Genomic DNA, 24,667 nt, shown 5'->3' with positions numbered 1-24,667 from the left:
TTAACTAAAATCCCCGTGCCCATAACACAACCCACAAGGTACAAACATATCTACTCAAAATGAAAAACAACACAACAACACACTCACAAAACGGCAAAACGACAAAACTCAAAAATCCCCCAACGAAACTTAACTAAAATCCCCGTGCCCATAACACAACCCACAAGGTACAAACATATCTACTCAAAATGAAAAACAACACAGCAACACACTCACAAAACGGCAAAAGAACAAAACTCAAAAAAGCCCCAACGTAACTTAACTAAAATCCCCGTGCCCATAACACAACCCACAAGGTACAAACATATCTACTCAAAATGAAAAACAACACAACAACACACTCACAAAACAGCAAAACAACTGAGCATGCGCATTGGCGCCCAGCCGCAAGTTCCATCGCGCGCGCACATGGCCTTCCGGCCAACGTTCCCTCTGTGGAAACCATGCCCACTCCAAGCCCCGCCGCGCCGCTTCCCGCACACACACACCCCCTGCCGCACACACACACGCAACCCCACGCTCCATCACTCCCCCCGCCGCCGCACACACACACGCAACCCCACTCCCCCCGCCGCCGCACACACACACGCAACCCCAGGCTCCATCACTCCCCCCGCCGCCGCACACACACACGCAACCCCACGCTCCATCACTCCCCTGCCCCAATCTTACCTCCTTTTACTTCAGGCCACCTCCAAACCCCACCCCGCCCCTTCCCACCCTGTCAAAATCTAGGAAAGACAGGAAGGAAGGAAAGAAGGAAGAAAGAGAAAGGGAGGTAAAGAAAAAGGGGGAAGGAAGGAAAGTTAGAGGAAGAAGAAAAGGAAAGAAAAGGAAAGATGGAAGGAAAGAAAAGAGAGACAGCAGAAGAGAAAGAAAAAGGGGGAAGGAAGGAAAGAGATAGAGAAAGAAGAGGAGAAGGAAAGATGGGAAGGAAGGAAGGAAGGAAGGAGGGAGGGAGGGAGGGAGGGAGGGAAAGAAGGAGAGAAAGAGGGAAGATTGGCCACAGCAACACGTGGCGGGTAAAGGTTGTTATTTCTATTATTATTATGATGATGCTATTGTTCCTATGAGACCCTTTTAGGGGGAATGGGAGAAGTGTCAGGTCCCAGAGGCAATGCATTGCATTATTGTTATTGTTATGATGGTGGTGAAATAAAAGGAAATAAAAAGTGAAAGAGGAATAAAAAGGAAGCAAACAGGGAGGGAAGAAAGGCAAAGGAAGAAAGGGGGAGGGAATGAAGGAAAGAGAGAAGGATGAAACCAAGTAGTGAAAGAAGGAAAGAAAGAAAGAGGTAGAGAAGGAAGAAAGGAGAGAAAGGGGGAGGAAAAGGGGGAAGGAATAGGTAGGTACCTCTCTTTCATAATAGTCCAGATATCTACCTCAACTTTGATAAGTTTTACTATAGGCCACAGCAACGCGTGGCAGGGCACAGCTAGTTGATATATATTTTCTGTTCGGCGTCGGAGTTCTGTGTGCCATATTTGGTTCAATTACATCATTGGTGGAGTTCAGAATGCTCTTTGATTGTAGGTGGACTATACATCCCAGTAACTACACTTGCCGCACTTGCTCCCTTGCCTGGCCCGCTTTGGGTCCGGAGGCGTGCCTGAAGTCCCTATGGCTGAAGAGAAAGTCAGGAGAAGAGGCAACTTTCGGTGTGCACGCTGGGGTCTTCAGACATGCCTCGGGACTCGAAGTGGGCCAGGCACGGCGGATCCACTCCTTGGCCCACCCGCAGATTGGGGAGAGGAGAGGAGGCGGGTGGAGCGCCAGGGGATCAGGAAAGGGAGCAAGTCATGGGGAAGGAATTGAATGCAGAGAACGATTGAGCGCCGGCTCTGCTCGTGCACCCGGTGGCCGGGTGGAGCAGGAACGAGAGGGGCTAGGCGAGGCTCAAGGGCCCGGCCCCTTTGGGAAGAGGATCGCCCGGCAGCGAGGCAAGAAAGCCAAGGCTCCCCCCGGACTGCTAGGGCTGTTGTGAGCTGAGGGGGTGCTCCTCAAGTGGCGGTCAAGGGGCATTTACAGAGGCGCCTCTGCACCCCTGGCAAAAAAAGTGTTCTGCTACCGCTTACTTCGCGTAATGGAAGAGCCGCCCCTGTTTGGAAATGTGAGGTTTTTGAACTGTACATCCCCAAATCCCCCAATCAGGAGGGCTAGAATGCATGCTGGTTAAGAGATGTGGGGAACTGTAGTCAACAAAGCCCTAAACTAGGATGGTATCATGGTTTGAACATCAGACTATGACTCTGGAGAATTACTGCTCCAACATGGAGCCTTATTGAGTGACTTTGGGCAAATCACACTTCCTCAGCCTCAGAGGAAGGCACTGGCAAAGCCCTCTTTGAACACACTTTGCTGAAAAACCCCATGGCAGTTCCATCTTGGCCTTAGTACAAGTCATAAATAACTTGAAGGCACACAACAACACCAACAAAATATAAAAGGCAATATTACCAAGCTTGGCCTTTGCAATGGCGGGAATGCCCCAAACTGTGGAAGTCCATATCCCATTATAAACAATGGATATCCTTTATATACAATGAGAAAATCAAACATTGTTTTTGGGATTCCCAACAAATCTTCTCAATGTATTGTTGAAGGCTTTCATGGCTGGAATCACTGGGTTGTTGTGCAATATATGGCAGGGTAGATCCAGCCATAGACATCTCCCAAGATAACAACAACAACAACAACAACAACAACAACAACAATAACAGCCAGCAGAGTGACTGCTGTGGACTCATCTTGTTGTGTTTCAAACAACAACAACAACAACAATATGCCACGATTGGAAATTCAAGGTGACCTTTGGAGATCATTGGGAATAAACCAGTCCCATTTGTCCCCCCTCACAAATGTAAACAAAGGATAAGGACACTGTATGAATGAATTGTCGAAGCTTTCATGGCCGGAATCACTGGGTTGCTGTGTGTTTTCCGAGCTGCCTGGCCATGTTCCAGAAGCATTCTCTCCTGACATTTTGCCTACATCTATGGCAGGCATCCTCAGAGGTTGTGAGGTCAGGAGAAAATGCTTCTGGAACATGGTCATATAGCCAAAAAAAACCTACAACAACCCAAATCTTCTTAAGCTGAGGATTGTTTGTGTGGATACAGAGGACCATCTGTAACTTTGATTTGGGAAACTCTCCTCCAGGGATTATAGTTTACTGTAGGCCCAGGAAATTTATTTTGTTCTTTGCATGGGGTTGAAAACATAGAAAATTGTGAAGTATCTGTTAATTAGTAGTAACCAAGAGCTGGCATCACTATAATAACCGGCAGTTGTATATGACTGTTCTTTGGATCATTTGAAGTTTCTGTGCTAGTTTGCATCTACACTGCAGAATAAATGCAGTTTGAACTGCCATGGTGCAATGCTATGAAGTCCCAGGAGTAGTAGTTTTACAAAGTCTTTTACCTTCTCTGCCCTAGATGTCTGATGGCTACTAAACTATAACTCACGGGTTTACAAAGCACACTGGCAGCATTTTTGTCTGGATTTTTTTCTTACATTATACATACATCATGAGCTTTCTTGGAGATGGGACCCAAATCTAAGCATCAAATTCATTGATTTTTCATGTATATTGTAGACACATAATCTGAAGTAAGCCTTATACAATAGGGGACGTGCTAAAGGTCTCCTGACATAGGGGAAACCATAGCTAAATCAACCTTCATTTACAAAATAGTAATTAAAATATTTGCAAAATATTTTCTATGAGCTGTATATCTGAGAGTATAAAATATCAGTATCTATCTATCTATCTATCTATCTATGTATCTATCTATCTATCTATCTATCTATCTATCTATATCTATCTATAATATCAGTTTGTTATTTTTTCTGTGGGACTTTTGGGACTCTCTGTATTATTATCATCATAATCAACAATGTACTACTATTAATAACAATAATAACAATGATAATGATACATTTATTTGTTTCATGCCTCTCCTTGTGGCTCAAGGTGGGGTACAACACGGTTGAGACAGACAGATAAAATGCAAGACTATTATGGTGTTATTGTTTTCAGTGTTTTATTGTTTGCTTGATATTTATTAATTGCTTTATGAGTTTTACTGTTGTATTTGTATGCTGTTGTTTTGTTGGTGGCCTTGGCCTTTGTAAGCCGCACCGAGTTCTTTGGGAGATTTTGAGGGGTATAAATAAAGTTAATAATAATACTAATAATACTAATACTACTACTACTACTACTACTAATAATAATAATAATAATATGTATATAACAAAATAAACACAAGACCAGCACCAATAACGTTGTGCATGAATCAATGTGTGTGAATGGCAAGAAGTTCTATTTGCATTGAACTCCAGCCTGATGTAGACCTTCTCCTCCTCCTCCTCTCCTCTTCCTCTTCTCTTTCTCCTTATCCTCTTCTTCTCTCTTTTCCTTCTCCTTCTCTTCTCCTCTCCCCTCTTCTCCTTATCCTCTTTCTCCATCTCCTCCTTCTCCTCTTCCCCTTCTTCTCTGCCTGCTCTTCTCTTCTTTCTCCTCTTCTCCTTCTCCTCTTCTCCTCTCCCCTCTTTTCCTTCTCCTCTTCTCTTTCTCCATCTCCTCCTTCTCCACTTCCGCTTCTCCTCTTCTCCTTCTTCTCCGCCTGCTCTTCTCCTCTTCTCCTTCTCCTTCTCCTCATCTCCACTTCCCTCCTCCTCCTCTTCCTCCTCCTTCACTTCCTCCCCATGCTGACCTCTGCTTTCTGCTTTTCCTCCAGGCATCCGGTACCATTCCCAATCACCCAGCATGTGTGACCGGAAAGAGTTTGTCTTCTCCATCAACGCCATGGCCTCCTCTTCCATGCATTCTGGAGGCAGCGGCTCCTATTACCACCAGCAAGTGACATATCAAGACATCAAGCCTTGTGTGATGTGACGGCAGGATTGGGAGCAGCCAAGTCTCCAATGACCAAAGAGAAGACCATGCAAGACTGGGGGACTTCTTGCAACTTTCTTGGAAGGACCTCCAAAGAGGAGAGAGATTGAGGTATATAAATATTTGAGGTGTTTACGGAAAGGAACGTTGTGGACAAAGTCACTAGAGGACCAAGGACGGATGGTGCAGGCCGGAATGCTAAAGTTCTCCTCTATTCTTAAGCATGGACCTCCGTATCCATCCAGAATTGTGATCTGGTGATGCTTCCAAGAACTATTTCGGGGTGTTTCCTTACTTTCCAGAGGCATCCAACTCAATGTGTATTTTTTTTTTCAATTTTAAATACTCCTTGAACAAACCAACTCAATGGATTTTAGATCTGAGAGACAAAGATTTGCTGAAGAAAGAAGGAACAAACGAGTCAGCCTGGGTTTCAATGTCACTCAAAGACATTGGTTTTGGGGGGTATTTTGTCATGTTTGGGAGTGAACAAAAACTATGCATATATTTTACCTCTGGTTCAGGGCAATGAAGGAATCTCTCCCAATATTTTGTTCTCCAAATTGCCATTGGTTTGAAAAGTGGAGTGAAACACACCAAACACATATAGGACGTGGGACCAATATATCGAGTAGCAAAGTCCTTCCATGAAGTTTCCTCCACCCCGCTTTCCAATTTGACTCTATTGTGTCTTAACTATAAATAGTAAAGTACCAAAATGACAAAGAGAAGCACTTTGAGAAAGAAAGGTGACGCTAAAAGACTAACAAGGCTCACGCTCTTATTTATTCAAACCTTCTTAATAAAACCCAACAGCAGCCTTGGTCAAAGAAGTCAGTATTAAAGCAGTGGACGTGTCGGCAGTATCTGCTGCATCGCAAACGTCCGACGGCGAGGCAAAGCAGTTTCCCCTATGTTTGATATATATAATGATGATACATATAAATATATAAATACTATAAATATGATAAATGAAGGATGTTTCTTTCCCTTCCCCGACTTCTCTTCCCCGCTCCCTCCCTCTTTCGACCTGACTGTACAGTTTGTCCAACACTCCTCTTTTAAAACTCCCTTCTGCACTGTATACAAAGTGTAATGATAGCCAAAGAGGTCTAGGCTCCCTGTTGTTGTGTACGTTTCCCCTCTTTTTTGTTTTTGTTTTTACAAAAAAAATGGAATGCAATTTTTTAAAAAATGTACACGACCTTCACAAATTGTATAAACTGTCAATAAACCAGTGTGTGGCATAGTAATCTGCGCAGTCTGTAGAAGAAGGGCTAAAACTAACAAAATGAAGTTCAACAGTGACAAATGCAAGATACTCCACTTTGGCAGGAAAAATGAAATGCAAAGATACAGAATGGGGGACGATGCCTGGCTTGAGAGCAGTACGTGTGAAAAAGATCTTGGAGTCCTCGTGGACAACAAGTTAAACATGAGCCAACAATGTGATGTGGCAGCAAAAAAAAGCCAATGGGATTCTGGGCTGCATCAATAGGAGCATAGTGTCTAGATCTAGGGAAGTCATGCTACCCCTCTATTCCGCTTTGGTTAGACCACACCTGGAATATTGTGTCCAATTCTGGGCACCACAATTCAAGAGAGATATTGACAAGCTGGAATGTGTCCAGAGGAGGGCGACTCAAATGATCAAGGGTCTGGAGAACAAGCCCAATGAGGAGCGGCTTAAGGAGCTGGGCATGTTTAGCCTGAAGAAGAGAAGGCTGAGAGGAGAAATGATAGCCATGTATAAATATGTGAGAGGAAGCCACAGGGAGGGGGGAGCAAGCTTTTTTCTGCTTCCCTGGAGACTAGGACGCGAAACAATGGCTTCAAACTACAAGAAAAGAGATTCCATCTGAACATGAGGACGAACTTCCTGACTGTGAGAGCCGTTCAGCAGTGGAACTCTCTGCCCCAGAGTGTGGTGGAGGCTCCTTCTTTGGAAGCTTTTAAACAGAGGCTGGATGGCCATCTGTCAGGGGTGATTTGAATGCAATATTCCTGCTTCTTGGCAGGGGGTTGGACTGGATGGCCCATGAGGTCTCTTCCAATTCTTTGATTCTAAGTGAAAGAATCATAGAATTGTTGAGTTAGGTGGCCCATCCGGTCCAACCCCATTCTTCCAAGAAGCAGGAAAATTGCATTCAAAGCATCCCCGACAGATGGCCATCCAGCCTCTGCTTCAAAGCCTCCAAAGAAGGAGCCTCCACCACACTCCGTGCAGAGAGAGAGAGAGAGAGAGAGAGAGAGAGAGAGAGAAAGTTCCACTGTTGAACAGCTCTCACAGTCAGGAAGTTCTTCCTCATGTTCAGGTGAAATTTCCTTTCTTTCCTGTTGTTTGAAGCCATTGTTCCATTGCATTCCAGTCTCCAGGGCAGCAGAAAACAAGCCTGTTTCCTCCTCCTTAGGACTTCCCCTCATATATGTATAATGGCCCTCCTCATGCCTCCTCTCAGCTTTCTCTTCTGCAGGCTAAACACGCCCAGCTCTTTTAGCCACTCCTCATAGGTCTTGTTCTCCAGACCTTTGATCATTTGAGTTGGAGCCCCGGTGGTGCAATGGGTTAAACCCTTGTGCCGGCAGGACTGAAGACCAACAGGTCAGAGGATGAGCTCCCTCTGTCAGCTCCAGCTCCCCGTACGGGGTCATGAGAGAAGCCTCCCACAAGGATGGTAAAATATCAAAACATCTGGGCACCCCCTGGGCAACATCCTTGCAGATGGCCAATTCTCTCACACCAGAAGTGATTTGCAGTTTCTCAAGTCATTCCTGACACGAAAAAAAAAATCATTTGATTTGCCCTTCTCTGGACACATTGCAGCTTAGAGTCAACATCTGCCTTCAATTGCATGTGCTCAGAATTGGACACAGATTCTAGGCAAAGTGATCTGACCAAGGCAGAATAGTATAGAGGGGGAACATGACTTCCCTGGATCTAGACACTAGGCTCCTATTGATGCAGGACAAATTCACATTGGGTTTTTTTGCTGCCACATCACATTGTTGGCTTAAGTTTAACTTGTTGTCCACAAGTACTCCAACCTAGAAGAATAGGTTGCCATCACTGACATACAATGCAATACTCCAATTGTATTATTTTCTTGCTGTTTGCCACATAGGATCGGTGGATTGTTGCAGGATTGGCGCAACAAGTTTGTTCCATTCCTCCTCCTTTTTTTTCAGTAGTTGCAATGAAAGCCTACATCTTGAAGTATGAACTTCTCTGGATGATCAACACTGCCCTGTAATGTAATTTGAAACTACATTATATCATCAGTGTAAACCCATATTATGCAGTTCAATGCAGGTAGGATGTACGCTGCCATATAATGCAGCTTGAAAACTGCATTACATAGTCCGTGTAGTCGCATATAATGCAGTCCGATGCAGTTAAACAGTGTTACATGGGTCTACACCAGGCATGGGCAAACTTTGGCCTTCCCTCCAGGTGTTTTGGACTTCAACTCCCACCATTCCTAACAGCCTCAGGCCCCTTCCTTTCCCCCTGAGGGGGGAAAGGAAAGGGTCTGAAGCTGTTAGGAATGGTGGGAGTTGAAATCCAAAACACTCAGAGGGCCAAAGTTTGCCCATGCCTGGTCTACCCGGACCATCTAATGCAGTTTCAAACTGGTCTGTACCGCCTCAAGCTGTGGAAATGTGTGAATATATTTCATCTAGGATATCACAGGATGGATCTACACTGCCATATCATGACATCTGAAATTGCATTATATAATCAATGTAGACCCATATTGAACTGCATTATATGATAGAATCATAGAATCAAAGAGTTGGAAGAGACCTCATGGGCCATCCAGTCCAACCCCCTGCCAAGAAGCAGGAATATTGCATTCAAATCACCCCTGACAGATGACCATCCAGCCTCTGTTTAAAAGCTTCCAAAGAAGGAGCCTCCACCACACTACCATTCTCTCCTGCTTTCCCTTTCCAGGCTTCCTTAATTTCTCCCACAACTTCCATCTTCTCCCACAACTTTTGGACTTTATGTAAAATAATAATTATGACTATCCAGCCTCTGTTTAAAAGCTTCCAAAGAAGGAGCCTCCACCACACTCCGGGGCAGAGAGTTCCACTGCTGAATGGCTCTCACAGTCAGGAAGTTCTTCCTCATGTTCAGGTGGAATCTCCTCTCTTGTAATTTGAAGCCATTATTCCTCGTCCTAGTCTCCAAGGAAGCAGAAAACAAGCTTGCTCCCTCCTCCCCGTGGCTTCCTCTCACATATTTATACATGGCTATCATATCTCCTCTCAGCCTTCTCTTCTTCAGGCTAAACATGCCCAGCTCCTTAAGCCGCTCCTCATAGGGCTTGTTCTCCAGACCCTTGATCATTTGAGTCGCCCTCCTCTGGACACAGTCCAGCTTGTGAATATCTCTCTTGAATTGTGGTGCCCAGAACTGGACACAATATTCCAGGTGTGGTCTAACCAAAGCGGAATAGAGGGGTAGCATTACTTCCCTAAATCTAGACACTATGATAGTGTAGATCTAGCCACAGTCAGTGTTCTTGATCTCCAACTGTCTAATAGATAAATAGAAATAGATAGTAGAGATGAAAGATTGATGATAGCTAGCTAGATAGCTAGATAGGAATTGTACACACCTTGCTGCTTTGAATATGAACTTTGGGACACCTAATGACCCACCTGCTGGGTTTTGGAGGAGAAAGACAACAAAGAAGGTATCAAAATTACCACCTGCTATCAGGTTTCCAAGTGCTTTGGCAGGACTCTCCACTGGGAAACCATCAATTTTCTCTTCATAATGGACCCAAAGGTCACAGGAAACCACACATTGTCACTTCTGTTTCTGAGGATGCTGGGAAGTCCTCTGGATCTCCGAAGGAACCCCAAATTCTGGCTTGTTTGCACTGGGCCTTTGACGATGTCAACATCTCAATGAGACTGTCACTTTCCATAATGCACTCTATGGCCATGCCAAATGGCATCGGTTCAGGGAGATACGTATTTTTGATACTGGCCAAAAGGGAGTTCTTTCATTCTACACAACCACAACAGTAGAATTTAGTCATCACAGATGCGTCTGACGAAATCCTAAGATCTGTAGCCTGGCGAGGCATTCGAGTTCTCTGGTTGAGAACTAAACTGTCAATCTCAGGAATCTGTTGGATGTCGTGACAGTGGAATCACAGTGTTACTATTTTGTAGTATGAAAAGGCTCTTAGAAGCAAACCTGGCTGAAAGATCAGGTCTCCAAACTTCAGGTAATCTTTGTTCAGTCCCTTCCAGTTTGGAGTGACTCAGAAGTCATACTGGGATGCCAACTATTTTCCAAGCCACTGAGCTCAGTCTAAACAATTCCCCAGCTTCCCTGCTTTCCTTTCCATGCAGCTTGGGACTATAAGCACATTCATATTCACCTCCCATCAAGCTGGCTCTTGAAGAACAGTTTTCAAAAAATACTTGATCTTGCAGAAGGTGAATTTGGGATGATTTTTTTTGAACTATAGCTCATAGAGTTCCCATTAGTTGTGTTAGCTGGGAAAACCTGGGAATTGCAGCCTTTCAAAAAGTAGCATTGGCGTTGCATCACACGGATCTTATACAATGCCAAATAATACAGTTTGACACTGCATTATTAGTTCAGTAGACTTGTATAAGGCAATTCAATGCAGTTAAAGTGTATTATTTACTATTTATTTATTTACTTCGCTTATATACTGCAATTCTCAGCCTACTGGCGACTCATTACATATTACATATTATTTATTTGTATTACATATTATTTATTTGTTTACTATTTTTACACCCCATACTCTCTCACCCTGAAGGGGACTCAGAGTGGTTTACAAGTTATATGTATATACAATATATTATATTATTAGCATAGCACAATTTTAGCATTATAAATTACTATATTGTACTATACCACTATACTGCAATATTATTAGTAATATTACATGCAATATATAATACACAATTATTATATTGTACTAGCCATCCCCTGCCACGCGTTGCTGTGGCCCACATGAGGGTTCTGTGTGGGAGCTTTGGCCCTATTCTATCGTTGGTGGGGTTCAGAATGCTCTGTGATTGTAGGTGAACTATAAATCCCAGCAAGTAAAACTCTCAAATGTCAAGATTCTATTTTCCCCAAATTCCAGCAGTGTTCACATTTGAGCTTATTGAGTATTTGTGTAGAGTTTGGTCCAGATCAGAGGTGGCCCTAGGTAATTTTCAATGGTAAGCAAACAGTATTTTGGTGCCCCCCCCCCCCCCCCCCGCAACCAATCACTGATGTATATTTTCTGTTTGTCATGGGAGTTCTGTGTGCCATATTTGGTTCAATTCCATCACTGGTGGAGTTCAGAATGCTCTTTGATTGTAGGTGAACTATACATCCCAATAACTACAACTTGCATATGTCAAGGTCTATTTTCCCCCAAGAGTGGCTCAAGAGCGCCCCTGGGCAAAATCAGCTATACTGCAAATGCTTACTTTGCGTAATAGGTTGAGCTGCCCCTGGTCCAGATCCATCATTGTTTGAGTCCACATTCATCTCTGGATGTAGGTGAACTACAACTCCAAAGCCAAAGGACACTGGCCACTAAACCCTTCCAGTATTTTCTGTTGGTCATGGGAGAACTGTGTGCCAAGTTTGGTTAAATTCCATCATTGGTGGGGTTCAGAATGTTCTTTGATTGTAGGTGTACTATAAATCCCAGCAACTACAACTCCCAAATGACAAAATCAATTTTTTTTGAGTGAAAGACATACATTGGGTTGTCAGGTGTCTTGTGTCCAAATTTGATGTCAATTCTTTCAGTGGTTTTTGAGTTCTGTTAATCCCACAAACGAACATTACATTTTTATTTACCGTATATACTTAAGTATAAGCCGACCCTAATATAAGCCGAAGCACCTAATTTTACCACAAAAAAAACCTGAGAAAACGGATTGACTTGAGTATAAGCCGAGGGTGGGAAATGTAGCAGCTCCTTGTAAATTGCAAAATAAAAATAGATACCAATTAAATTACATTAATTAAGGAACCAGTAGGTTATATGTTTTTGAATACTTACAAAAATAGTCATTTAAGATAAGACTGTACAGCTCTGATTAAATGATTATTTACCTTCTTCAATGTAAATTTGCTTACGTATCTTTCCAATAATAATAAAGAGAGCAACATAACAAATGTAATAATAACAGTAATAAAAAGAGTAAAATAATAAATGTATAATAATAAATAGAATAAAATAATAATAATAATAATAATAATAATAATAATAATAATAACAGAGTAAAATAATAAATAACCTTGACTCGAGTACAGGCCCGTAGCCAGGATTTCGTTTCGGGGGGGGGGGGGAGGGGGGCTAAAAATTTTTCAGGGGGGTTTGGGGGGGGGCTGAGTTTCGGGGGGGGGGGGGGGGGCTGAGTCTGAGTGAAAGAGGGTCTAGCCTAGCAAACCTTTTGTATCATTACCCCAATACCCCCATGCATATGGGATATATTGAGTATGGTGATCAGATCATGATATGAATAAACATAACAGTTTAAATAATGCACCAGTAAGGCCTTTTCGCGAACCACCATGAGAATTTCGGGGGGGGGGGGGGCTGAAGCCCCTCAAGCCCCCCCCCCCCCCCCCCCCCGGCTACATGCCTGCTCGAGTATAAGCTGAGGGGGACTTTTTCAGCCTAAAAAAGGGCTGAAAAACTAGGCTTATGCTCAAGTATATACAGTATATAGATTATTACTATATTGCATTACATTATAATATTATTTCAAGAATGATTGACAACTGGAAAATAGAGGGAGAAACCGTGGAGGCCGTGACAGACTTTGTATTTCTAGGTGCAAAGATTACTGCAGATGCAGACTGTAGCCAGGAAATCAGAAGACGCTTACTTCTTGGGAGGAGAGCAATGTCCAATCTCGATAAAATAGGAAAGAGTAGAGACATCAGACTGGCAACAAAGATCCGCCTAGTCAAAGCCATGGTATTCCCTGTAGTAACCTACGGATGTGAGAGCTGGACCTTAGGGAAGGCTGAGCGAAGGAAGATCGATGCTTTTGAGCTGTGGTGTTGGAGGAAAGTGCTGAGAGTGCCTTGGACTGCGAGAAGATCCAACCAGTCCATCCTCCAGGAAATAAAGCCCGACTGCTCACTGGAGGGAAAGATACTAGAGACAAAGTTGAAGTACTTTGGCCACATCATGAGGAGACAGGAAAGCCTAGAGAAGACAATTATGCTGGGGAAAGTGGAAGGCAAAAGGAAGAGGGGCCGACCAAGGGCAAGATGGATGGATGGCATCCTTGAAGTGACTGGACTGACCTTGAGGGAGCTGGGGGTGGTAACGGCCGACAGGGAGCTCTGGCGTGGGCTGGTCCATGAGGTCACGAAGAGTCGGAGACGACTGAACGAATGAACAACAACATATGACCATATCATGCAGTTTCAAGTTGTATGATATGGCAGTGTAGGTGAGGCTGTAGTGCTTGACAAGGAGGGCACAAAATTATGATTATTTTCCTATAATGTCTCAATAGTGTCCAAATGGTGAATACAAAACAATTACGGAATAGAGTTTGGCACTGTTTCAAATGCAATGGCTTAAGGTTACGGAATCCTAGGAGCTGTCGTTTTATAGGACGCTTAGCCTTCTCTGCACAAGTGCTTTGGAGCCTCACCAAACAACAGTGCCCCGGATTCCATAACATTGAGCTTTAGCAGTGAAAGTGATGTCAACATGCATTACTTTGACAGTGTAGATGCCCCCTTAGTTAAGCTGCCAAAAAGAGGAATGCTAGTCTATGAAAGAGTGGGAAGGAATGGCCCACCCAGCTTGCCTCTGAAACCTCTGTAGCCTCCCAACAGGCCTGGCCATTCCTCCACTTCTATTCTTATCGCTGCGTAAGAATTTGCATCTCTCCTGGGAAGCAGGTTCTGGAGTGCATCTGGTTAGTGTATGGGTTTGAAGAGGCAAATGACAGCAGCCACCCTCTTCTCTTGCAGCCGAGGGCCACAGAGGGGATATTTATCTTGCAAAGGCATGGGCAGCTGGAGAGCCTCCACTCCAAACCATCTCAGCCTTTTCACTACATCTTACACGGACCAGCGACTTGGGGGCAGGGTGGGCAATGTGCATCCCTTCCTATTACGATAGGCGCCTTCCTCTATTGCAGTGTTTCTCAACCTGGGGGTCGGGACCCCTGAGGGGGTCACGAGGGGGTGTCAGAGGGGTCGCCAGAGACCATCAGAAAACAGTATTTTCTTTTGGTCATGGAGGTCCTGTGTGGGAAGTTTGGCCCAATTCTATCATTGGTGGGGTTCAGAATGCTCTTTGATTGTAGGTGAACTATAAATCCCAGCAAATACAACTCCCAAATGTCAAGGTCTATTTCCTCCAAACTCCACCAGTGTTCACATTTGAGCATATTGAGTATCGGTGACAAGTTTATTTATTTATTTATTTATTTCACAGTTTTCTATACCGAGCTTCTCAACCTCATTGAGGGACTCAGCCCGGTTTCCAGCCATAAAAACATATACACTCATTAAAACATCATATATCACAAATTACAAAAACAACTTTAAAAACACTATATATAAAACTACAGTGGTCACTCGTCCTATTAAGATGGATCTACATCAACTTCCATCCAGGGTCCTATGGTGTTGTCTCAGTCATCGAAGGCCTGACTCCACAGCCACGTCTTCACCCGTTTCCTAAATGTTAAGATGGATGGGGCGGTTCTGGCCTCTAGAGGGAGAGAGTTCCAGAGTCGCGGGGCCACCACCGAGAAGGCCCTGTCCTTCGTCCCCACCAGGTGCGCTTGCAAGGCCGGTGGGACCGAGAGCAGGGCCTCTCCAGATGATCTTAATAATCTTGATGGTTCGTAGGGGAGAATACGTTCGGAGAGGTAAACAGGGCCGGAGTCGTTTAGGGCTTTATAGGTCAACACCAGCACCTTGAATTTTTTGGTCCAGATCCCTCATTGTTTGAGTCCATAGTGTTCTCTGGTTATAGGTGAACTACAACTCTCAAACTCAAGGTCAATACCCACCAAACCCTTCCAGTATTTTCTGTGTCCCATGTTTGGTTCAATTCCATTGTTGACGGGGTTCAGAATGCTCTTTGATTGTAGGTGAACTACAAATCCCAGCAGCTACAACTCCCAAGTGACAAAATCAATCCCCCCCCCAACCCCACCAGTATTCAAATTTAGATGTATCGAGTATTTGTGCCAAATTTAGTCCAGTGAATGAAAATATATCCTGCATATCAGAAATGTACATTGCCATACATAACAGTAGCAAAATGACAGTTAGGAAGTAGCAAGGAAAATAATGTTATGGTTGGGGGTCATCACAACATGAGGAAGTGTATGAAGGGGTCGCGGCATTAAGAAGGTTGAGAACCACTGCTTTTGGACTGCGTTTTCCATCAGTCCTTACCATTAGCTCTCTTTCTGGATGACCCTACTAAAAGACAAGAGTTGCCTTGAAGGGCATCTCCATTGCAGAAGGAATATATTTGAATGCCATTTGAACCGCCTGCTGTGACTCAATACTGTGGAATCCTGGCAGCTGTCCTTTGGTAAGGCACCAGGCTCAAGGCCTTGTTAAAAACTACAAGTCCCATGATTCCATCACTTGATGTCAAACTCTATTCATTTCACAGTGTAAATGAACCCTTTGATTCTTTGGGTTGTTGTAGGTTTTTTCGAGCTATATGGCCATGTTCTAGAGGCATTTCTCCTGACGTTTCGCCTGCATCTATGGCAAGCATCCTCACAGGTAGTGAGGTCAGCACATCAACAGAGAGGAAACAAACAAGGACATCTAATCACATCTCAACAAAAGATTGCTCCAGGCACTGCCAGGCAATCAAATGCTAATCAAGGTGGTCAGTTGAAACATTCACACCTAGCTCCAGCAGACAAGGGTCCTTTGTCCCACCCTGGTCATTCCACAGATATATAAACCCTTTTTCCTAGTTCCAACAGACCTCACTACCTCTGAGGATGCTTGCCATAGATGCAGGCGAAACATCAGGAGAGAATGCCTCTAGAACATGGCCATATAGCCTGAAAATACCTACAACCACCCAGTGATTCCAGCCATGAAAGCCTTCGACAATCCTTTGATTCTTTGTTTATTGTATTGTCAAAGGGTCTCATGGCCAGAACCACTGGCCATGAGAGGGAAAGGAAACTCTTTCATTTTCGGAGTTTGGAATGCTCTTTGATTTTAGGTGAACTATAAATCCCAGCAACTACAACTCCCAAATGACAAAATAACCCACCTACCCACCTACCCTCAATATTCATATTTGGGCGTATCGGGTATTTGTGTCTAATTTGGTCCTGGGAATGAAAATACATTCTGCATATCAGAGATTAACATTATGATTCATAACAGTAGCAAAATTACAGTTATGACATAGCAACAAAAATAATTTTATTGTTGGGGGTCACCACAACATGAGGAACTGTATTATGGGGTCGCGGCATTAGGAAGGTTGAGAACCACTGATGTAGATGTTAAACAATATGGGGGACAATACTGAGCCCTGTGAGACCTCATAAGACAAGGGGTCAAGCAGGTGTCTCCCAATAACACCTTCTGCGATGGACCCTCTAAGGAGGACTGGAGCCACTGTAAAACAGTGACCCCAAGGTCCATTCCCATGAAGCATCCCAGAAGGATACTGTGGTCTCCAGTATCGAAGGCCACAGAGAGGTCCAATAGAACCAACAGGGACACATTCCCCTTGTCCCGTTCCCTGTGTAGATAATCCACTAAGGTGACCAAAGCTCTCTCAGTTCCATGGCCACAAACATGATCCCTTTTTGGGTTGTTGTAGGTTTTTTTGGGCTATTTGGCCATGCTCTAGAGGCATTCTTTCCTGACGTTTCACCTGCATCTATGGCAAGCATTCTCAGAGGATGCTTGCCATAGATGCAGGTGAAACATCAGGAGAGAATGCCTCTAGAACATGGCCATATAGCTCAAAAAAACCCTACAACCCAGTGATTCCAGCCATGAAAGCCTTCGACAATACAATGATGCCTCTTTGTTCTCAACACTAAGGTTCTGAGAACTTCTAGGTGTTTTAGCACAACTTTATGGCCCACTTTATGGCGTTCCCTTTAAAAATCTCTAGATCTTCCAGCATCACAAAGGACATTGATGATACTGGAGGGTTTAGAGATTCCTAAAGAAATCTCTGTACTTAAATCTATGACTATTATCAAATCCACAAAAAAGACAAGATCGCCAATGGGGAACACCTATCATGGAGTCACACTGATAAATCAGATCTGCACGCTGTGGCCGAGGCCTCCATTCAAAGTCCAACGTAACCCCAAGCTGAGATCACTCTTTGGCCCAGGTTCAGCACCATCAAAGTTTGGGAATGTCCAGATCTGCTCTTAAGCACACAAACAACCTCCTCTGTCGTCATGCTTTTTGGAGGATCCATTTTATTCCTGTATGTATTTTTGTTTATCTCCATTAAAGCGTGGCCGGAGCAGGCCACCAGCTATAAAAATCATAAACCAACAAAGCAAACAGCTTGCAGCCAGGAAGTGTAGGTGGTAGCAAAAGGAGGAGGAATAGGGCATGATAACATCCCCTCAAATGGGCCTGAAATAATATTCGATGATGGGCCAATGGCGCCACCTGCTGGGCCATAACAATTCAAGAGCTGGGAATATAAACAGGATCTGGCTTTCAATTTGGGACTTCAACACCAAGAAGAAAAATGTATAATATCACAAAAGACTACCACCTCACCCGCCTCATAGGAAACCTGCTACAAAACAGGAGCTTTTTTGTTGACTTCCAGGGCCAGAGAAGCAGATGGCGGAAACAGAAGAACGGCCTGCCTCAGGGGAGCATGCTTGCCCCATCCATGTTCAACATCTACACAAATGACCAGTCACTGCCAGGAGGGGCAGAGAGTTTCATCTATGCTGATGATCGTGCCATTACTGCTCAAGCAGGGAGCTTTGAGATGGTTGAACAGAAGCTCTCTGAAGCTCTAGGTGCTCTTACTGCCTATTACAGGGAAAACCAACGGATCCCTAATCCATCTAAAACACAGACATGCGCCTTTCACCTCAAGAACAGACAAGCATCCCGAGCTCTGAGGATTACCTGGGAAGGAATCCCACTGGAGCATTGCAACACACCCAAATACCTGGGAGTCACTTTGGACCGTGCTCTGACCTACAAGAAGCACTGCCTGAACATCAAACAAAAAGTGGGCGCTAGAAACAACATCATACGAAAGCTGACTGGCACAACCTGGGGATCACAACCAGACACAGTGAAGACATCTGCCCTTGCGCTATGCGACTCTGCTGCTGAGTACGCATGCCCAGTGTGGAACACATCTCACCACACTAAAACAGTAGATGTGGCTCTTAATGAGACATGCCGCATTATCACAAGATGTTTGCGCCCCACACCACTGGAGAAATTACACTGCTTAGCCGGTATTGCACCACCTGACATCCGCCGGGAAGTAGCAGCCAATAGTGAAAGGACCAAGGCAGAGACATCTCCAGCTCATCCCGTTTGGGTATCAGCCAGCACATCAACGACTTAAATCAAGACATAGTTTTCTTAGATCTACAGAGACACTCGCTGGAACACCCCAGCAAGCGAGAGTCCATAAGTCCAATTCATGGGTGATACCAGATGAGAGACTCCCCCCTGGACACTCAGAAGACTGGCCGACTTGGAAGGTGCTGAACAGACTGCGCTCTGGCACCACGAGATGCAGAGCCAATCTTAAGAAATGGGGCTACAGGGTGGAATCCTCGGCATGCGAGTGCGGAGAAGAACAAACCACTGACCACCTGCTGCAATGCAACCTGAGCCCTGCCACTTGCACAATGGAGGACCTTCTTGCGGCAACCCCAGAGGCACTCCAAGTGGCCAGATACTGGTCAAAGGACATTTAACCAAATACCAAATTTGCAAAATCTGTGTGTTTTTCCCCCTTTTTCTTTTTAATCTGTGTGTTTGTTTTGCTCTGTTAGGATTGTAATACAATGGTTGCTGATGACACGATAAATAAATAACCAAGAAGATCTGAACAACGAGGCATTCTGGGCGTTGTAGTCCAAAACATCTGGGGAAACAAAGATGGAGAAGTCCTTCTCTGGAAACATGTGGTGCTCCAGATGTGGCTGGGCCACAAGTCCCATTGGTTTACCTGAAAAGAAGGAAGGAAGGATGTTTTTAACATCTACATGAAACCACTGGGTGAGGTCATCTGGAGTTTTGGAGTTGGGTGCCATCTCTATGCAGATGACACACAATTCTACTATTCTTTTCCACCTAACTCCAACACCTAACTCTTTTCCACCTAACTTCCACCTAACATTAGTAGGATCATATGATTTCCAGCTCTGTTGAATCCATGGCCAACCTTTCCTTTTCTGCTTTTGTTTTCAATTGTCAGAGCTCTGCCTTTGGTTTCCTGATCCTTGATATTTGGGAAAGGGCAATTATTTTGGAAATGTCAAGAAACAATGAAATATCCCCCAAGTTCTTGGAGGACTCTTCCATCCTGGGGAAAGCCTTTGGAGCGAATGATCCAGAGGCTGATTCTACACCTGGAAAGGCAGGATGCAATAACGCTCCCCCAGGGATTTGGTAAGGAACCAGGAGTTTACGTACAATAGGAATTGAGGCCCCTGTTTACATGTGGCACCGAAGAACGACTCCCCATATATCAACAGCCTGAGTGATTGTTTCCTTTCGGAGATGAAAACTTCGCTTGCCATAAAACAAACAGTCCCAAATGTTATGATTCTTCTTAAGAGGCGGATGCTTCTTGGAGATGCCATGTTAAAAATGGCTGGGGGCTGAAGGTTGTTGAAATCCGCTTTGGGTTTCAATCTCCAGAGCACTCGAGCCAATCTGCAAAATAACTTCAGCACTTTGGAGCTGCAGGGTCATCTTGGACAAGGCTTAAACAATTAAGTGGCTGAATTTGCTGACCTGAAGGTTGGCGGTTTGAATCTGTGGGGTGGGGGTGAGCTCTTGCTGTTAGCCCTAGCTCCTGCCAACCTAGCAGTTCAAAAACATGCAAATGTGAGTAGATCAATAGGTACTCCCTTGGTGAGAAGGTAAACGGCGCTCCATGCAGTCATGCTGGCCATATGACCAGGAGGTGTCTATGGACTATGCAGGTTCCTTGGTTTGGAAATGAAATGAGCACCACCCCCAGAGCTGGAGATGAAAAGAGAAGCCTTTGCCTTTGTTTGTGAATTTGTGTTTCATTGTATTTCATCGTATGAAGGCATTGAAGTTTGCCTATGTCTGTTTATATGCTGTAATCCTCTCTGAACCCCCTCATGGAGATAGGGTGGAATATAAATAAAGATTATTATTATCTATATAAATAAAAATGTAATGTTTGTTTGTGCTATTCACAGAACTCAGAAACCACTGGGGCAATTGACACCAAATTTGGACACTATGTCCCTAACAACCCAATGTATGTTCTCCACTAAAAAAACCCCAATGAAAACAAAAAGCAGAAAGGACTTCTAAACTGCATGTCCACAAAGGAGAAACTGCATGTCTACCGAGACCCATGGCCACGCCCCCCCCCCTCCTTGTGGGGAAACAGCCAGCCGTTAAAGCCAGACACACGTGCACGGCCACACACACACACACACAAGCGAGTGGAGTGGAGGTGGAGGCTTGCCGCATGCAGCCCCTTCTCTTCCCCTCCTATGTCAGGAGAGCAGTCTCCTCCTCCTCCTTTCCCTGTTGGAAAGTGCCAGCAGCAGCAATGGAGTGCTCCACGCAAGGAAGAAGAGGAGGAGGAGGAGGAGGCGAGGAAGGGCCACGGTGCTTGAATGAAGGACCTTCCTTCTCTCCCTCCCTTCCCTTCTTTTCCTCCCTTTCCTTTCTTTCCTTTTCTTCTTTCCTTCTCCTTCCTTTCCTTCTTTCCCTCCTTCCCTTCCTGTTCCTCCTTCCTTTTTCCTTTCCTTCTTTTCCTTCCTCCCTTTCCTCCTTATTTCCCTTTCTTCATTTCCTTCCCCTTCATTTCCTTCTTTCTCTCCTTTCTTCATCCCCCCTCCTTTCTTTCCCTCCTTCCTTCCTCCATCCTTCCTTTTTCTTCCTTCCTCCCTACTTCCTGTCCCTCCTTTCTTTTCCTTCCTTCCCTTCTTTCCTTCCTTTTTCCTTCCTGTCCCTCCTTCCTTCCTTCTTCCTTTCCTTCTTTCTATGTAAGATATAAATACAATATTAAATGGAAGGGACAGTCAAGAAGTAACGAGAGAAGGAGGGAAAGAGGGAAGGAAGGAAGGAGAGAAGGAGGTAGGGAAAGAAGGAAAGAAAGTTAGAGAAGCTAGGAAGGAGAGAAGGAACGAAAGATAGGGAAGGAAGGAAGGAAGGAAGGAAGGAAGGAAGGAAGGAAGGATGTAACCAAAGAACAAAGAAAGGGAGGAAAGAAACAGGTAGAGATGGAAGAAAGATGAGAGATAGGGAAAGAAAAAGAGGAAAGGAAGGAAAGAGGGAAGGGAGGAGAGAAAGAGGGAGGGAAGGTTGGCCACAGCAACGCACGGCGGGTACAGCTAGTTGTTAATAAATGTGGATAACTGCTTTAAAATGGGGCAAAAGCCTGTAACCTTGGGAAGTCTGACTTGGCCACGGTAGTCCATGCTCTGGTTACATCCCGCATAGACTACTGCAATGCTCTCTACGTGGGGTTGCCTTTGAAGACTGCTTGGAAGCTTCAAATGGTCCAGCGCTCGGCAGCCAGGTTGCTAACAGGAGTGGCACTCAGGGAGCCTGTTGCGCCAGCTCCACTGGCTACCAGTTTGCTACCGGGCACAAATCAAAGTGCTGGCGTTAGCCTATAAAGCCCTAAGCGATTCTGGCCCTACTTACCTCTCCGAACGCATCTCCTCCTATGAACCGTCTAGGACACTAAGATCATCTGGGGAGGCCCTGCTCTCAGTCCCGCCTGCATCACAGGCACGCTTGGCGGGGACGAGAGACAGGGCCTTCTCAGTGGTGGCCCCTCAGCTGTGGAACGCCTTGCCTGCAGGTATCAGATCAGCCCCCTCCCTGCTGGCCTTTCGGAGGAAAGTGAAGACCTGGCTGTTCGAACAAGCATTTGATTAAACAGTGTAATTGAACATAGGAATACGGAATAATGGATGACGAGGCTGGATTCTGATTTTACTGTTGAGGCGCTAATGATTGTTATACTGATGTTAATGATTTATGTGATAATTGTTTTTAATTGCCCCATACTTGTTTTGTGATATTTTGTACTGATGTTGTTCACCGCTTTGAGTCGCCTGAGGGCTGAGAAAAGCGGTATAGAAATAAAGTAAGTAAGTAAATAAATAAATAATATGACATTACTATATGGCTATGGATTCCTAAAGTTATCCAAAAAGGAGGGCGAGGAAGAACCTCTGCAATATTTTTGTTCTGTGAGCAAAGGGTGGGCTCTCTGAGGCTAAGTAAAGGCATTTTCTCATCGCGCTCCTTTCACTTGGAGAGCATCAATGCCATTGCTTCTCAGTTTTGTTAGCCTTGGGAAAAAAGAGGGAGGAAATGAAGGAACAATATTTCGTGGGATTTTGCGCAGTGAGGCCTCGACAACCTTGAGAAGGTTTCCCTTTAACACGTTCTGAAAGGCCTGCTTCTCTTGGGGCGTAATCATGCGATCAAAATATACTTAGCCCTGAGCCCTGGAGTTACACAAATATTCCCAGCTCTTGCATTGTTATTGCTTCAAGTAAGTGGACATTTCAGGGCTTATTTTGACTTTCTGCCCGAGATCTACAGCAAAGAGGCTTCTGTTTGGCAAAGATATGCAGTCTGAATGTAACTTATTTTTTAAGGAAACAAAGAGCATCTGCACTGTTGAATTAATGCAGATTGAGAGCAGTTTTAACGGCCATGGCTCACTGTTCTGGAACCATAGGATTTGTAGTTTGGTGAGGCACCAGCACTCTTGGCCAGAGAAGGCAGAAGACCTTGTAAAACTACAACCTCAGTGGTTCCATAGCATTGAGCCACTGCAGCCAAAGTAGTGCCAAACTGCTTTAATTCTACAGTGTAGATGCACCCAGGAAGACACCAATGGACAAAGCACAAAAAAAAGGATATAAAGGCAGAAATAAAATTTTAAAATACATTAAAAATGCAAACATTTTTCTATAGTAGCGCTTCTCAACCTGGGGGTCGGGATGTCAAAGGGGTCACCAAAGATGATCAGAAAACACATTATTTTCTGTGTATTGTCGAAGGCTTTCATGGCCAGAATCACTGGGTTGTTGTAGGTTTTTCCGGGCTATATGACCATGTTCTAGAGGCATTTCTCCTGATGTTTTGTCTGCATCTATGGCAAGCATCCTCAGAGGTAGTGAGGTCTGCTGGAAGTAGGAAAATGGGTTTATATATCTGTGGAATGACCAGGGTGGGACAAAGGACTTTTGTCTGCTGGAGCTAGGTGTGAATGTTTCAACTGACCACCTTGATTAGCATTTAATGGCTTGGAAGTGCCTGGGGGAATCTTTTGTTGAGAGGTGATTTGATGTGCCTGATTGTTTACTCTCTGTAGTTTTGCTGTTGTAATTTTTGAGTTTTTAAATACTGGTAGCCAGATTTTTAATACTGGTAACCATGAAAATGAACAAAATCTGGCTACCAGTATTAAAAAAACTCAAAAATTACAAAAAACTACAGAGAGTAAGCAATCAGGCACATCAGATCACCTCTCAACAAAAGATTCCCCTAGGCACTTCCAAGCCATTAAATGCTAATCAAGGTGGTCAGTTGAAACATTCACACCTAGCTCCAGCAGACAAAAGTCCTTTGTCCCACCCTGGTCATTCCAAAGATATATAAACCCATTTTCCTACTTCCAATAGACCTCATTACCTCTAAGGATGCTTGCCATAGATGCAGGTGAAACATCAGGAGAAAATGCCTCTAGAACATGGCCATATAGCCCGGAAAAACCTACAACACATTATTTTCTGTTGGTCATGGGTGTTCTGTGTGGGAATCTTGGCCCAATTCTATAGTTGGTGGGGTTTAGAATGCTCTTTGATTGTAGGTGAACTATAAATCCCAGCAACTACAACTCCCAGATTTCAAGATCTATTTTCTCCAATTTCCACCAATGTTCATATTTAGGCATATTGAGTATTTGTGCCAAGTTTGGTCCGGATCTATCATTGCTTGAGTCCACAGTGCTCGTTGGATGTAGGTGAACTACAACTCTCAAACTCAAGTCCAATGTTGTCCAAACCCTTCCAGTATTTTCTGTTGGTCATGGGAGTTTTGTATACCAAGTTTGGTTCAATTCCATCATTAGTGGAGTTCTGAATGCTCTTTGATTGTAGGTGAAATATTAATTCCAGCAACTACAATTCCCAAATGACAAAATCAATACCCTTCCCCAACTTCACCAGTATTCAAATTTGGCCGTATTGGGGATTTGTGCCAAATTTGGTCCAGTGAATGAAAATCCATCCTGCATATCAGATATGTACATGAAGATTTATAACAGTAGCAAAATTACGGTTATGAAGTAGCAATGAAAATAATGTTATGGTTGGGGGTCACCACAACATGAGGAACTGTATCAAGAGGTTGCAGCATTAGGAAGGTTGAGAAACACTGCTCTATAACACCTCCCAAGCCCTTGTCTTCCAAGTGATTTTAACTTAAGCTCCCAGAATCTCAAATCATTGACCAATGTAGCTGAGGTTTCTATGAG

The 24,667-nt window shown here is 44.3% G+C and overlaps 1 protein-coding gene across 1 annotated transcript in view; it reads left to right on the top strand.

The window, feature by feature from the left end:
• FOXF1 (forkhead box F1) overlaps positions 1 to 6,154 on the top strand; it is a 35,120-nt gene extending 28,966 nt beyond the window's left edge. The window contains exon 2 of the mRNA XM_067471051.1: positions 4,744 to 6,154. Within this exon, the coding sequence (XP_067327152.1) occupies positions 4,744 to 4,901 (158 nt within the window). The 3' untranslated portion in view covers positions 4,902 to 6,154. The remainder of the gene's footprint in view (positions 1 to 4,743) is intronic.
• The last annotated feature ends 18,513 nt before the right edge of the window (positions 6,155 to 24,667 follow it).

The sequence above is a fragment of the Anolis sagrei genome, chromosome 8, assembly GCF_037176765.1.
Source record: "Anolis sagrei isolate rAnoSag1 chromosome 8, rAnoSag1.mat, whole genome shotgun sequence".
NCBI lineage: Eukaryota > Metazoa > Chordata > Lepidosauria > Squamata > Dactyloidae > Anolis > Anolis sagrei.
Note: the sequence above shows the minus strand (reverse complement) of the source record. Positions and strands in the feature narration are given on the sequence as shown.